Source organism: Chinchilla lanigera, unplaced genomic scaffold, assembly GCF_000276665.1.
Source record: "Chinchilla lanigera isolate Chin_1 unplaced genomic scaffold, ChiLan1.0 scaffold00010, whole genome shotgun sequence".
In the NCBI taxonomy this organism is placed as follows: Eukaryota; Metazoa; Chordata; class Mammalia; order Rodentia; family Chinchillidae; genus Chinchilla; species Chinchilla lanigera.
The window spans coordinates 10,781,439-10,796,933 of record NW_004955411.1 but is presented as its reverse complement, the minus strand read 5'-3'; the positions used below and the strand labels follow the sequence as shown (position 1 = coordinate 10,796,933).

The 15,495-nt window shown below is 39.3% G+C and overlaps 1 protein-coding gene across 1 annotated transcript in view; it reads left to right on the top strand.

The window, feature by feature from the left end:
• Nucleotides 1-15,495, top strand: part of Ube3d (ubiquitin protein ligase E3D) — a gene marked incomplete at its 5' end in the record, with an annotated part of 155,511 nt that overhangs the window by 679 nt on the left and 139,337 nt on the right. Inside the window, 2 exon segments of the mRNA XM_013510700.1 lie at nt 2,918-3,008; nt 12,466-12,634. Of these exon segments, the coding sequence (XP_013366154.1) occupies nt 2,918-3,008; nt 12,466-12,634 (260 nt within the window).

The following is a 15,495-nucleotide window of genomic DNA, read 5'->3' as shown; positions in this document are numbered from 1 at the left end:
GGTTCATGGTTAGGATATCAATTTTAGATGGCCATTTTGTAAGTCCTAGTTGATTTTAAAGCATTGCATAGAAGTTCATTCATTCAGCAAATAGTTTCATTCATGCTGTGTGTGAGGCCTTGATCTAGGTGCTGGGAATACAGACATGAACAAGCTACAGAAGGCCTTTATTCCCAAGAAGCCTACATTCTACTGTATAGGATAGATCCTGCACAAATAATTTTACTTACAGACTGAGAGGAGCTGTGGGTAACGTACAGCAGAGTAATGGGATACGGAGTGACAAGGCTGAGCGAAGGGTGGGAAGTCAGGGAAGGCCATTCTGGGGAGGTAGTGTTTACCCCATGACTGAATGAAGCAAATTGTACATGAGAGACTGTTCAGAATAAAGCAGCGATAGCTATCCTGGAGTGGAGTGTGATAGGCCATAATTTGATTTTGCTTGTCACTATGACTGTTAAAGTTGCAGTATTTTATAATTGTAAAACAATTTAAATTGTATATGGGTTAAGGGAGTAGGAAATTCTGTAAGATCTTATGATTATTTATTCAATGTAATTATTGGCTTATTGCATCCCTTACAATGTAAGTAAAAAAATCATGCTTTGGAGGAATAAAGTGTGAAGGGGAACAGAGGCTGTAGAAGTCTGTTGTGATACATATTTGAGAAATATTATGAGGGGTCATTGCTACTTCCCTCTCATAAATCTTTCATCTAAGCTGCATGGAGCCTGGAGTAGGGAAAACTGCATTTCTCATTTAGGAGAGGTTGGGCAGTTGCCTGACATTTGAAAGGAGAGAGAAGATAAACAGCCTTTCACTGCTTTTTTGCCTAAGAGTCATTTTTGCTAAAGTTCTGAATTAGTGAGTAACTAGTTAAGTTCCACAGTTGGCTGTGGGAGCAGGAGGTAGGGAAAGGAACGTCACGGAGCTTAAGTGGCGGAGGATAAACACGAGGATGACAGTTGGAATAATCATGGAAAGAAGGATGAGGTCTCCAAGATGGAAAAAAAGACAACGAGCTCCCTGCATGTGCTTGACAATGGGCTGAGGAGCTTTTGTTCTGGGGAAGGCGCTGCGGGAGCCTGGATCTTTGATGTCATCACCTTCTCCTGTAGCAACGGTAACCACAGCAGGAATTCTGTGTTGGGCCTGGAAACTGGGGCGAGGTGGGCATGGAAGTCACAGTGGCTTCGAGGGTTGTGACTTTAAAATGGGGGGTGGTGACCTCCAGGGACATAATACTGGTTGTTGCCCACCCATATTCCGTAACTGTGGATGTCCAAAGAGCAAAACTGGAATCATTTAAAATTTTTGAACTCAGCCAGTACTGTTTAGAACAAAATAAATCGACTGCCATGTGCTAGTGAGTGAGAACATTTCTTGTGTGCACTGGTCTCCTATTGCTTTATACTTTTGAAACATTTTGCTCAAAAATCAGAAAAGGAAAACTTTCAAAGGCTTGTTCCATGGTGCATGAAAGTACATGCAAAGTAGATTCCTCAGCACTTAATTGCTTTACTGCTCTCCACATAATAGGTGAAGAATAAATATTTGCTGAATGAATAAATATCAGGTAGTTGAATACGGATGTGGACTTGAGTCAAACTGTGTGGTAGGAAGTGACTTTTGAAATTTGACATTCAGTTGTGTTTCAGGGCTTTTTTTTTAAGTCAACTTTTTAGTTATAAGAACACCCTCTTAAGGTCAACCGTACTGGATGTCATACTGTACACTGTTTTGAGTATAAGGTCAGTCACATCAGTGATAAGCCCCGAAACAGAACTGGTTACAGTAGCTCTAACGCTAACACTGGAGTTAGTCCCTACACATGGCTCTTCCAGGATTCCTTGGTATGAGAAAGTTCTGGCTTTTAAACCTGACCCAGTGGCCAGCAGAGGGTGGTGTTTCACTGAAAATTATTTTTTTAGTTCTACAAAGAATATTTTGGTTGCCTCACCTCAGTGTCCTTACCTGCGCGAAGTGAAATAGAAATCCTCTATTTCGCCTTGGTGCTGTAGGAATTTATGAGCACCGTTAGAAATTAAACTGCAGAATTTTTAATTGCAAAGGCAAAGACTTTCTAGCATCAGTGTTTTAATCCTTAAAATACACGCAAAATAACACAAACCAAATTCAGATTGCTGGCTTTTAATGGCTGTGACCTCAGTTTTTCAACTAGAGACAGTATTTTAGAGTTTTCATTTAAATGAAAATTTCCTTTTTTTCACCAATGAAATGACAGAAATTCAGAGGAGTATGCTTATGCTGCCATTTCATATAGTCTGGGAAATACGTATCTCCTTCACGGCTTTTAACATTTTCTCACAGCTTTCATCAGAAATTGAATTTTCCTTTTGGAAGATAGATTCTTCCAGGGGCCGTCCTGTTCCCAGGCACCTGGAGATGCCTTTTGTTTGTATACATTGGTCATGTGCCAAGCTAGACATAAACCTTGTTAAAACCAGGTTCAATTTACATTTTAGGAGCTCTGTGTACCAGCAGTCATGCTGATGACAAACCGCACAGTGAGAGGACACAGAGGAAAGGCCCAGCTGGCGAGGCCTGGGTGGCTAGCTGGACCTGAGGGAAGTGGTCCGTCCTCTCATCCTTTATTCCTAAGCCTCATTCATAGAACGAGAGGAGTAACGTTCTCATGTTACATGGGTAACCAGGGCACTGCCTAGCTATGAGACATTCAGCAAAATCTGCCTTTGAAAACACTTCACCATGTTTGCTTCTGGTTGAGCCACCTGGTAACACTAATTAAATGTGTGTTTCTGGGTAGATCATTCATAGTGTGTACTGTACGTAGTGTGTACTGATGGTAATTTATCGTGGCTAGTAAACCTTTTAAGCGTGTTACTGTGTCTCTTCCAAACCTCTAAGATTTGCTATTTCATTGCTTTTCTTTTAGAACTGATTTCAGTCTTTAATCAAGGTTCACAAGCCCGAGAATGTTGCACATTTTATTGCCAGTCCTGCGGTGAAGTCATAATAAAGGACAGGTAAGGATGCATTTAGAGCTGATTAATTTTGTGCCGGGCAATGGCTTTTATCTTTATCAGAATTTGTGAAGTAATTACAAATGGAACAGTATAGATACCCTTAAAATGAGTAAGTGTTTGGCTTTCATGTCTCTGAACAAAATCAGCCGCAAACCTCACAGTGGTGAGGCTGGAGCGTCCTCCAGCTGATGAGGGCAACTGTGGAAGGCCGGCTGAGGGAAGGCTGGGCTTGGGAAGAGCCTGGGCCCATCACGGAAGCCCCGCTCTTCCTGAAAAGAGACAGGCTCTCCTTCTCCTGTGTTTTCTCCATTGTGATGGTGACAGTCTCCGCATAAGTGAATTTTGTGCCTCATACAAGCGTGTGCAGCAGGATTTTTGATTTGAGCTGTTTCTATTCTATCAATGCCTTCCTAAAATCCACTTCCTATTTCCCCCTTTTATTAAAACAGAGCATACAGAGCAGAAATTAACCTTTTCTCAGTGATGAAGTTAATCTTGTAACCCGTTTTTGTGATGTGCTGTGATTACCCTATGGAGGCAGGCGAGACTCTGTTATTTTCTTTGCATTCCCAAGTTGGCTTTTTAATTATTTTTTTGTCTTCTGTCATCCTGCTGTCAGATTCTTCTTCTTTTTTTTTTTTTTTTTGATTTTTTTTCCCTTTGGTACAAACTCCTCTCCCTGAATTTTCAGCTTCAAATCACTCATAGGCTGGAAAGACCCATGAAAACCTTGTTCCTGTTGGCAGTTTTTAAAGAAAGAATTTAGGATTCTGCATATATGGGTTTCCTGAGACAAGTGCCTGTGAATGAAGATTCTTCACTTATGCAACCTACTGCTCCTCCAGTGTCTGTCTCAATAATGGCGTCCCTCAGCCTGTGTCCTCAAGGTAGAGGCCCGGTGCTGTTGCCTTGGGTTCCCCCCTATGTCTCCCCGGACATAGTTACCGGGTATTTTGGCTACTTCTCGTGGATCACAGGTTTACTTTCCTCTGCCCACCGATGCCACTGTCTTCTCACCTGGTTGCAGTTGGTGCCGGGCTGCATCTGCCTGGCCTTCGTGTAGTTCTTCCCTCCTTTCATCCATTGCTGCGCTGCTGAGCCGTTGTGCTACGGTGCAGTTAGCCTCCCTGTTCCAGTCCCCTCACCGTCCCCCATTTCAGGATGCATTCTTTTTAAAAAATGGTTATTAGTACATGTTTGCTGTTCCTTGTGGGTAGTTGTTATATGTGCTTAACACATCATAATTCTTTTTTTAAAATTCCTTTCCTTCCGCCATTCTCTTCCTTCCCTTTATCTCTTGATCTCCTCCCTTTTAACAAAAGATCTCTCTCCCTTTTCCTGTCATCTTTTCTTTTGTCTTTTAATTTATTTATATTTTGGATTTCTCCTATGAGAGAACACATGCAAAATTTCAAGCTAGTGTGTCTGATCTGTTTCCCTTGATCAGGATGCAGCCTTTCGTCCTTAGCGTGCCTTGTTCACTCCTGGGTGAGCTTCTCTCTCTGTCTGCACTTTCCTGCCCTCTCCCGCACACCCCGTGCACCCGCGGCACACACTCACTGCTCGTGTTCCGCGTGCAGCTCTGGTGATCAGTGTGTAGTCTCACGGTCTTTTCTGTGCTGTTCTTCACCCTGGGGCCTTGTGGAAGGTGCTCATGCTGAGTACACCCCCACCCCCACGTCTCTCTGCTCAGCTCCTGCCTGTGTGCTGCCCAGGCGTGCTACCAGATCCGTCCGTGAACCTGGCTTGTGTAAGGTGCTCTGCTGAGGTTTGTTTCTGCTTGCCATCATAATTAAACAGGAAGCCCTACAGGCAGGGGTAGTTTTATTAATCTCTGTATTCTTTATTCCCACTTTACTGAACTACAGTATATGGTAGTGGCTAGTGAGGATTCAGAAGCCATATTAAATTTTCATCTACAACTTACTAGTTGTGTGATTGTGGGTAAATTGCTTAATCACTCTGTGCCTGGATTTACTTACTGAGATAATATGAATGATAATAAGTATGACTTAGCTGCAAGGGTTGTTGGGCGGATGAAATGGCTTTAAGTGTTAATAGCAGTATCTGGCACATGGCAAGTATCCAATATATGTTAGCAGCTGTGATAATTATTATTTTTATCGTCATCATCATGAGCATCAGGCACAGTGCCTGATGAATAATGTGCTCCCAGTAAATTGTTCCTGGGTTGAGTGGACTAGACTCTAGTGTATTTATTTTGAGCTTCCACCAGCCTTTTCTTGTTTGCTGTCTGGTTCTTGGCAGTACTCCAGGTAGATGAGATGGCCCAAATTACCCTCGTGTTTTGGGAGGTTTACAGAGCAGCATCTTTAGAATGATTATCTGGAGTGAGGAATGATGTGACTTTCAATCTGCAGAGGAGAGGGGAGCATCTCTGTTCAAGTTACCTAACAGTTACAGAGTAGGGACTTGGGGCCAGGCCCACTTTATCTGGAAAGGTCCAAGAGAGCTCAGCTTCATTGCTGCTTAACCAAAAACCTTGTCCTCCTTTCAGCCTATTTCAGACTTTGGTTTAATTCTCAGGTGAAGTTTCTGAAACATTCCCTCCTGTCCAACAATGATGTGCCCTGGAAGCTCACAGTTGGAACAAGTTAAATTCAGTGTAACAGTGTTTCCCGCTACCGTTTCCAGTAAGGGATATCAGTTCTTTCTTCATTAGCTGGTACTCGTGTTTCATTGGAAAAGGGTAAGGATAGGAAAGATGCCTGGGGTTCCTACTTAGGAATTACATCTTCTGTTTTTGTCAGTCCTTTCCACCACCATGGAGTTGATGTGGAAGGCCACGGAGGCTGACCTTGGAGAACAGCTTCATGTACTCCACAATCAGAGCATCAGGAGGCCCTGGGTACACAGGCAAGAGTGGGAAAGGACCTGCGTTTTCACTGCAGCTTTACCACTTAGTAGCTGGGAACCATGTCCATATCACTGCAGCTTCTCATAGGCCTCTTTTCCAAACTTGTCCATAGCGTTAAGGAATGTAACATACAACAGTAAGTACTCAACAAACTCTTTTTAAATACTTTATGGACTCCTACTCCCCTTTCCAAAGTGTCTTTTTTAGAAAAGTAGCAAATAGTCTAGTTTAGTGTTCATACCTTCTGATTAATATAGTCCATATATATTAGAGAAATAAGTCACCTCTCTCTGAGATGATAGTGTGCTTGGTCCTTGGCTTGTTTTAGCAAGCCTTACCTGAAAGCCTTTTCTTAGCACACCTCTGTGTCTGGACTATATCCGCCTCTTAAATGGACAAATCCTTGGTATGTGACTGAAGGCCTTGCACATCTCATTCTTGTGTAGCATGGTTCAAACAGTGGAAAGGTATGCTTCCTCTAGTCTCAGCACATAGGTCGCATGATGGTCTGTGTGGTCTTCTCACTTCTCTCTGATTATCTGTTACTGTATATGGCAGTGGGGAGGAGAACTTCAGGGCTCTTTAAGTAGCAAACAAAGCCAGAGGTGTTCCAGAAGACCTTGTGTGTGTGCTATCATCGAAATCAACTAATTGTAAGCATCTTTCTCAGGAAGAGGCTTATAACCTGGACTGTTGATGGAACCACACTGGGAGATCCCCTAATGGGGGTCCTGGACTAGAGTTAAAATCTACTTACTGACTAGCCTTCTTATCTAGAAATAAGTTACTTTAATTTTATGGGCCTCAGTTTCCTTATCTGTAAAATGGAAAAGTTGGATTAGATAAACTCTTCAGTCTTTGCAACAGGAAACTTCTCTGATCAGTGAGTCTCTTGAAGTTTAGTTTGAATTTCTGTGATGCTTCAGGACTATTTGGATAGTGCAAGGCTAAAACTTGTTACTTTTTTTTCTTTTTCTTTTTTCTTAGTAGTAAAGGTTCTTGTCAAGCAAACCGTAGAAATAAGATATAGAGACAATTGAACCCAAGAAGACTCATTAATATCATTTAGCGCATAGCACCAGGTTTTTCTCTATGTAGAATCACACATTCTCAGTCAATTTGTTTTGGTTTTCCGAAAGTAAATAATGCCTTTTTTCTGTACAAAACGATTTTCCAATTTACAGTTTTACCAGATCAACAAAGTTCTTCTATAAAATATGAATGTGTTCAATTTCTTATTTTGCTCCTTTTGAGACTACATAGGTCATAGGATCAAGCAGTAATAATGAAAATTACTGCTTTCTGAGTAGTCTTAGAAACAGTCAGGTGGGCTGGGGTGTATAGCTCAGAGGCATGGCTCTTGTCTGGCAAGCACAAGGTCCTGAGTTCAGTCCCTGGTTCAAAAAAAACTAGAAAGAAAGAAAGAGCCAAGTGATCAGTGTGTTTGCAGTTTATTGTGTTTTTCTGAAATACACTCATGTCAGACTGGAAGATCAGTTGGCCAAACAGATTTTCAAAACCAAGCCTTTGACTTTCAGACTATTGGGGTAGGAGCGTTCTCCTGCGGTCTCTCGATCCGTCCATCCTGTTCTGCCTGTACCAGCAGGAGCTCATGAAAATAGTGAAACTCTAGGAGACCAGCAGGATTGCCTTCACGGCAATGTGAAACACCAGAATATGGAACCACTTAATTGAACTATTTGGCAGGTCAACTGTAATTGTAGTCTTACAACTACTCTTGTGAATACGGTTACTTTTTAATGAAACAGAACAAAGAGGTTTAAAAAGAGTGCAGAACCTGGGGAATAGCTTAGTGCTAAAGCACATGCTTAGTGTGTTCCTGGGTTCTATGCCCAGTAACTACCACCCCCCCACTCCCGCAAAGTGCAAAACTTGACTGTTGGCAATATTGCACAAATTTTAAAATAAAATTATAGTACTTTTATGGGCCTAGTTATATTGTGTACATAACAGTATTAAAGTGCAAAGCTAGTTTTATGGGATTTGTGGCCTATTGGTTGGAGAATGTTACTTAAATTTATCTAAATTTCAGCAGCTGTATTTTGAGCTTTTGATGTTTGTTAATCTTAAGCTCATTAACATGCTCTTGGTCATGATTCAGTCTGTAAAAGCTGTATATTATTCCCTGTCATTGTTTTCATGGATTAATGGCTGGCTTTAAAGTTATAGACACTTTATATTCATTTTTTTATTTTAAATTTTTATTTTAATGTTATACAAGTAGATATTAATAAAGAAAACATAAAAAGTACTCATCTATGAAAAAATAAAACAAAATTCCAGAATAGGATAATTAGAGAATAATGATAGTTAATATACTGTGTATCACGATCTTAAAGAATGGTCAAAATGTTAGTGTAAGTCATAGATAAAGTCAAGTCTCTTACCAAGTGGAAAAAACAAATAAAGAACAAAAGAACATAACTTTCTTTTCAATTAACAAAAAGAAACTAGTAGTATAAATGTAACAAATTAGCATGCATCAGAATACTTTTGAAACAACTAACAGATAATTTGGGGAATTATTTGAACTTCTCCCTACTTTTTTTTTTAATCTATCTTCTATTTTGTGCTCCCTCTTTTTCTCTTTCTGTGTAGTTTCTCATATAAGAGAAATGATGGGATACTTAAGCTTGTGTGTCTTATTCAATCCACTTAATATTATGTTCCCAAATAGCATATATTATGTGGTATACATACCACATTTTCTGTATCTGTCCGTCTGCTCATGGGCATATACACTGTTTCCAAAATCTAACTACTATGAATTATGCTGCTATAAACATGTAGGCATGTATGTTTGAATATCAAATAAAGCAACAGAAATGAACAGCATTTATTAAAATTGTGTGTTACAATTATTATTTCCCAAAAGGATGCATTAAATATAACTGACAAATTTTTCTTTATTATAAATATGTATTCATCATAAAACCATAAGCTCAGAGAAAATTTAAGAAGTCATTTCACTCCTTTTTGAGCATTACCAGATTTTCATCTAAATTACCTTGGAAAAAATGGTATCTGTTTTGAAATTGCTTCTCTTGGGAAGCAGATCATATCAAAGTACACTTTTCAGGGTTTTAGATATACTTACAGTAGAGCTGTGATTAAAATACATCTTTTGTTCTTAAATGTTTTATGTTTTTTCAAAACATCAGATTCCTTTCTGCTGTAAAAACCCTTTTATCTTTGCAGTGACTTGCAAATTAAGCACTTTCTTGCTTCCCGTGGCTTACATAGCTGGTTAAAAGGTATATTATAGGACCGGGGATACAGCTCAGCGGCACAGTGCCTGCCTGGCAAGTGCGAGGTCCTGAGTTTGATTCCCCGTACCAAAAAAAAAAGTATTACAGTGTTCATTCAGTGTGATATGGGGTCAAGTTAAGTTTGAAACACCTTATTTTATGTTAATGTGTATCAAGTCTCCCAAGCCTCTGTAAATGCAGTTTCATTTCTTGTATTAAGGGGTATGTTTATTGTATTAAGGGGTCTGTTTATTGGTCCTGTGTGCAGAATGCCAGGAGATAGAGAACCTTAATGATAGAGAAGATCCTCAAACCTATTTAGACCTCATTCTTACTCTACCCACTGGTAAAGATTCTTAGAACCACGTAGTATGACCTTGTCTTAAAACAAAACAAAACTGTAGTCTGACCTGTCCCTTCCTGAGGCTACAACGCTGCCCACTGCTTTGTAGGACCAAGTCTTATCCCTTGGCACGGCATGTAACACCCCATGCAGTTTGCCACGACTCCATCTGTCCAGTCTCCTCTACTGAGTTACTAGGGGAGGGAATAGATTCCTAAGAAAAGAATTTAGTTTTGGGTTTAGGAAGACCTGGATTAAGATCCTGACATCACTTCACACCTCTGATTCTGTGAACTTGAGCAGATTATGTAACATTTCTGAGCCTCACTTTTCTCCTCTGGCGACGGGAAGATGGTAATTGTTATCTCACAAAGTCTAAGGCATTAAGGAGGGTGGGTGTCCCTCAAGGGCCTTCTTAAATCCATCTACACAGTCAGACTTAAAAGACTCCTACAGGCCTCAGCTTACCGGCCAGGGAGCATGAAGAATTCCTCTTAGGAGGGACTCTGCGGGGTTCCTGCCAGTTTTATACCCACCTGGGGACTCTTGCCTCCCTATGTGATTCCAGTCTCATGATACATGATCCGTATCAGGAGGGTTTAGTGGCTGCCCTGGCTTAGAAGAAGCCTCAGGTTCTAAGCAGTGTTTCTGGTAACAATTCTTTGGCAATCATTTCTTGAGTTCCCTACAAGAGACTGCCTTCAGGGAAGCACAAAGCGTGGAGTTTTTATCAGGTGTTTACAGCCCATCCATCGTGCTTCACAGTCCAGATGCAGTTTACCAATCAGGGATCATTTTTACTGTAAGCACTGTTGCCTAGCAATATAGTTGATGCCTATGATCTTACCTGGTTTCCAGGGTAACAGAACTAGGTGGTTAAACTAAAGGTCAGAGTCTTAAGCAGCAAGAGGAAAGGGTTTATTAACCCTTTGATCCCAGTATACAACAAACGCAGCCAGGGACCTCACATGTTATAGTTATTCAAATATGCTGCTTCATTCCTTCAACAAATATTGGAGGAGCTGTGTGAGACGGTCGGTGTGCAGTGGTTAGGTAAGAAGTGCATTGCCTGCCATCACACTGTCTCTTCCCTGATGCGCAAAGTTCTTCTCACTGCCGGGGAAACTACCCTTCCAAAGCCAATTCAGTTGTTACCTCTTTTCTGAAGTCCCTCTATCGTTCTACTTCCCTAGCACTTTGTGTGTGCTGTTCTGAATCCCCCAAAGTAAAACGCAGATTCTGTGTGTGTGTGTGTGTGTGTGTGTGTGTGTGTGTGTGAATGTGCATTTGAGGAAAGGGGGTAATGCTCTCATTAAAGGAAGCTGTATAAGCCCCTGCCTTGAAGAGTTTAGAACCACACTCCTCTCATGTAATTTTGTTACTGTGTCTAACTCGTTATTTCCTATTAGAATGTGAGTACCTTGAGAGAAGGGACTGCATGTGTTCATATCTTGTGCCAATAGAATGCCTGATTAGTAGACTTGAAATGTGTGTTGAAAATATTATGTCTCAATATCCTCACAGTTCGGCATCAGTGCGAATGATGCCGGTGATACGGCATTTCCTAATTTGAAAGGGAGAGCTCTTTGTATCCCTATAGTTCTCCCTAACATTGGGGTTTGTTGTTCCTAGCTCTGTTCTTTGTAGTTACAAACGACATGTCTGCCCACAGACTAGGGGAGACCACAGACACATGATGACTAAATGAGATGTGTTACCATAAAATGAACTAAGTAAAAGGATAGTGTAGAAAAGCTGATGAAATCCATATAGTCTAGTTTTGAAAAATCTACCATGGCTGTGTAAGATGCTGCATTAACTTTAGAGAAAGCTGGGTGAAGTGTATATGGCTACTGTCTGTACTGTCTTTGTAACTTGTTTGTAAATCTAAAATTATCTAAAATGAAAAGTTTATTAGAATAGAATAATGGAAGAAATCGCAGAAGAAAATGTTAGATGATTTATAAAAGACAGTAACACTGAGACAATGCAACAAGGGGATGATACTCTTCATACAGAGTATACTTTTACAGATTCATAAGAATGTACTAATATCCTATTCGAAATGGTCACTGATCATAATTCACAGAAGAAGCTTGGTCAGTAAATATAAAGCTAAACTCATTCTCACCAGTAACTTGAGGTGTCAAAGCAGCATTGAGAATTTTCTTTTCATTATTTGTGCAAAGATAGAAAATAGTATTCATTCACTTAAGAACATAAGTGGAAGAATTAAGGTTAGTCCAACCCTTCTGGAAAGGCATTCCCAATCGTCTTTAAAATGCTTATTATTTGTGTTTATAATCTATGAGATTTTTTCCTCAAGGAATAATTAAATATGAATGTAAATTTTCTAATAGGAACCACAGAGTTATTGATAAAAAACTGAATATCTAAATATTTAACAGGGAATGATCTAAAAAGTTTTGATGTACAGTACCTATGAAATAGAATCATGATATAACAAGATATTTTTGTGTATATTCTCTGATCCCAGGCTTTCTGTGCAGAATGAACACACACACACACACACACACACACACACACACACACAGAGTAATACCTTGGTTCATAAATGCTTCTGTTTGCAACACTTCCAATTCAGTTCACAAACAAAGCTTTCAACAAAATTTTACTTTCATTCTCAAACTTTGCCTTGGGTGACAAACAAGACCAGGGCGTCTTCCCCACACAAACACAAATGCTGCCATGTTCCCCCCAAATTGTAAAACAAATTAAGTTCATCAACCTATGTTTGCCTATCTTTGGCGAGGGAGAAGGGGACTATTTTATACCTCTGCGTTTTCAAAATTGTCTATCATGAGTACATATTACTTTTATAATTGGGGAAAATTAACACTGCGAGCGTGTGGCCAATAAGCGCCTGTTGTCTTTCATGCTGATTTAATGAAGAAAATGTTAGTTCCTCTTTATACCGTAAAAAATAGTTTTTTCTTTTCCTGCTAGGAAACTCCTCAGGGTGCTCCCACTGCCCAGCGAGAACTGGGGCGCTCTAGTTGAAGAGTGGTGCTGTCATCCTGACCCCTTTGCTAACAAGCCACTTCATCCGCGAGAGAATGACTGTTTCATCGGAGACTCCTTCTTTTTGGTGAATTTAAGAAGCAGTGTGTTGCAGGTAAGACCTGGATTAGTCTGTTAAAGATGGGCTTTTTCTGGAATCATTTGAAGTTGTCAAAATATCTTTGCAAAATAAATATTATAACTTTTTTTTTGTTTGTTTTTTTTCTGGTACCGGGAATCGAACTCATGACCTTGTGCTTGCCAGGCAGGCACTGTGCCACTGAGCTAAATCCCCAGCCCCTCAAAATAAATATTGATGGAAGAGCTGGGTTAGAAACTGATTTCTCCATTCTTTCCTTAATTCAAAGTTACTGAAGAAACTGTTCTCAAGACCCAAAAACCAAATGGGCTGCTTTTTTTTTAGGACAGTATTTCATACTTTGTGTGCGTTTTAACTTTAACAGTCTGATTTAAAAGTTAAAACAAATTCTACTACTCCATCCTATCTACCGTACAATTAGTCACAAGTACTCTGCTGTGTCTTGCCCCAGTCTAGACTTGCGCTCATGTTGTAAAAACAGATGCCATCAAGAAAAAAGAGAAAAGTGGGGGGGCCCAGGAATGGGCGTAGAGCTCATGCTACAGGGTCTATTTGACAATAGGAAGTCAGATGGCTCTTGCTATATGTGTTTCTTTAGGGAGAAGGCAATTTCCTTTTACTGCAGAAAAGAAGTAGTTTATTTTTAAAAGAAAATCAATGGCATTGGCTTGGTTCTTGTGAGGAATCATCCTACTGATAGCTGCTCAATACGGATGTGATTTAAAGTCAGGAAAACCATTGCCAGGGGATCTTTATTTTAACATCTGATCATTGGAAGAAATGAAACCATTGTACTTTAAATTTCATTTATAACTCATTTGATTTTTGTAATAAGAACTCAACTACTGCAGAAAATGTAGTACTTGGACAGGTATAATGTTGTAAATCAATTTATAGAACTATTTTGAGGGAGAGTAAGAAAATTTGCTAAATATATAGATTAATTTTGTTGTCAGAAGTATTTAAGTGCCTCGTCTCTCACCATAAAAAGAAACCCTTTTGTCTAAATATATGATTCACTTTGTATTTCATTACTTAAGTATTCTGTATTTAAAAAGGTAAGTGGTAAAATGGGAATAAAATTTATAATGTGATTATACTAGTTTTATATTTTAATCTTTGCTGTGTTTTTCATTTTCATGGTTATGCTATACATTTTAGAAATATTTGGAGAGTTTAGGTAGAAAAGGAGTAGAGAAATACTAAGTAAGAGAAGCCATGTCCCCTGTTCTAGATAAATTGCAGTGTATGCTGAAATACATTCTTCACGTTTATGTCTTTATCTCCTACATAGTGGCATTTATATGAATCCCTCTTTACTGTTTACAGTTGTATATTAAAGTAAGATTCCTCGTGCTTACATGTTACAGTTGTGGTATCAAGGAGATTGTGGGAAATTACTGTCAGGACAAGCTGCTGTGGACAGGATTGTTTTCAAGTTGGTCTGGATGGAAGTCTCTCTTTAATTGCATATTGTAGCAGTTGAAAGAGTGTGCGTGTGACTGAAATAGTAACATACATTTGGAGAGACTGCTTAAACAGTGTTCCCAAGGCTCCTATGGGAACAGGGCTGCTTTGTGCTATTGAAAACCTATTTCTCATATCACCCAGTCTGCCATCTAGCAGGGTTTCGGAATGTCATGTGATGCCACAGCCTCCTAATGGTATCTCTTGGGAAACATTTTTTTGGCGAGACAATATCAAGGGTCCTTAGAAATTGAAACAACACAAAAGAAAATAAAAATGAGGACAAGAGGATAATCCACCTCTCTGAGCAGTGCTGCCACCTCTCAGATATATTGATTTAATTAGTCCCCAACAATGTGTGTCTTTGAGCTTGGTTCTTTATAGAGTTTCCACACTGTTAGGCTGCTTCATTACATAACTTGCTTTTTGATTTCCTTAAAACATAGGTAAAGAAAAATGCATTACAAAGCGAGATCCTTTTCAAACAAAAGTAATGTGTTAGAATATTTTAATTAAGAAGATCTGATTTTATGCCAGGTGTGGTGGCACATGCCTGTCATCCCAGCACTTGGGCAGCTGAGGTAGGAGGATTGCTGTAAGTTCAAAGCCAGCCTGGGCTGCACAGTGAGTTCAAGGCCAGCCTGAACTGCAGAATGTGACCCTGTCTCAAAAAAAAAAAAAAAAGGGTGAAAAGATCTGATTTTAAAAATGGCATAAACATAGTTACATTATTTTTTGCCATTAGTACCCACTAGAATTTCCCAGGTTTGTTTGCATGTGTATATATACAACAGTTTGTACTTTTTATTTTCAAAACATTTGTGCTGAAGATCTTGCTATTCCTGTAACTCATTTTGTTATCTTGTGTACTGTTTTTCATGCCTACCAATGTGCTAAAAATTTTTGCATTTTATAATAGGATGATAATGATGGCACCTCAACATTTTATAAAGTTGATTATATCATTCAAGACTTAGAAGTATAGCTACACTTTAAAACTTCATTGTATTTTTTTCTTTTTTTTTTTTTTTTTGGTTTTTCTCCGGTCCTGGGAACCGAACTCACGACTTTGCGCTTGCCAGGCAGGTGCTTTGCCGCTGAGCTAAATCCCCAGCCCCACTTCATTGTATTTTTTAAAGAACAAAGCTGAAGTTTCATTATTGTTTGCAAGTTTGACTAATAGTTTTATCTTTTTACCTGGGGGTACTTAGTATTTAGTTATTTACTTGAGTAATTTGGTTGTTAAATCCATACATATATCTTTTTTTGTTTTCTTAGAAAAATGTGTTGAGCTTTCTAAACATTCTCATGTATGAAAAGAATAGTATTGTGAACTGTAATAGTCTGTGCCAATCATCCTGATTTATCAACTATATTTCATTATCCTTTTTTTTTTTTTTTTTTTTTTT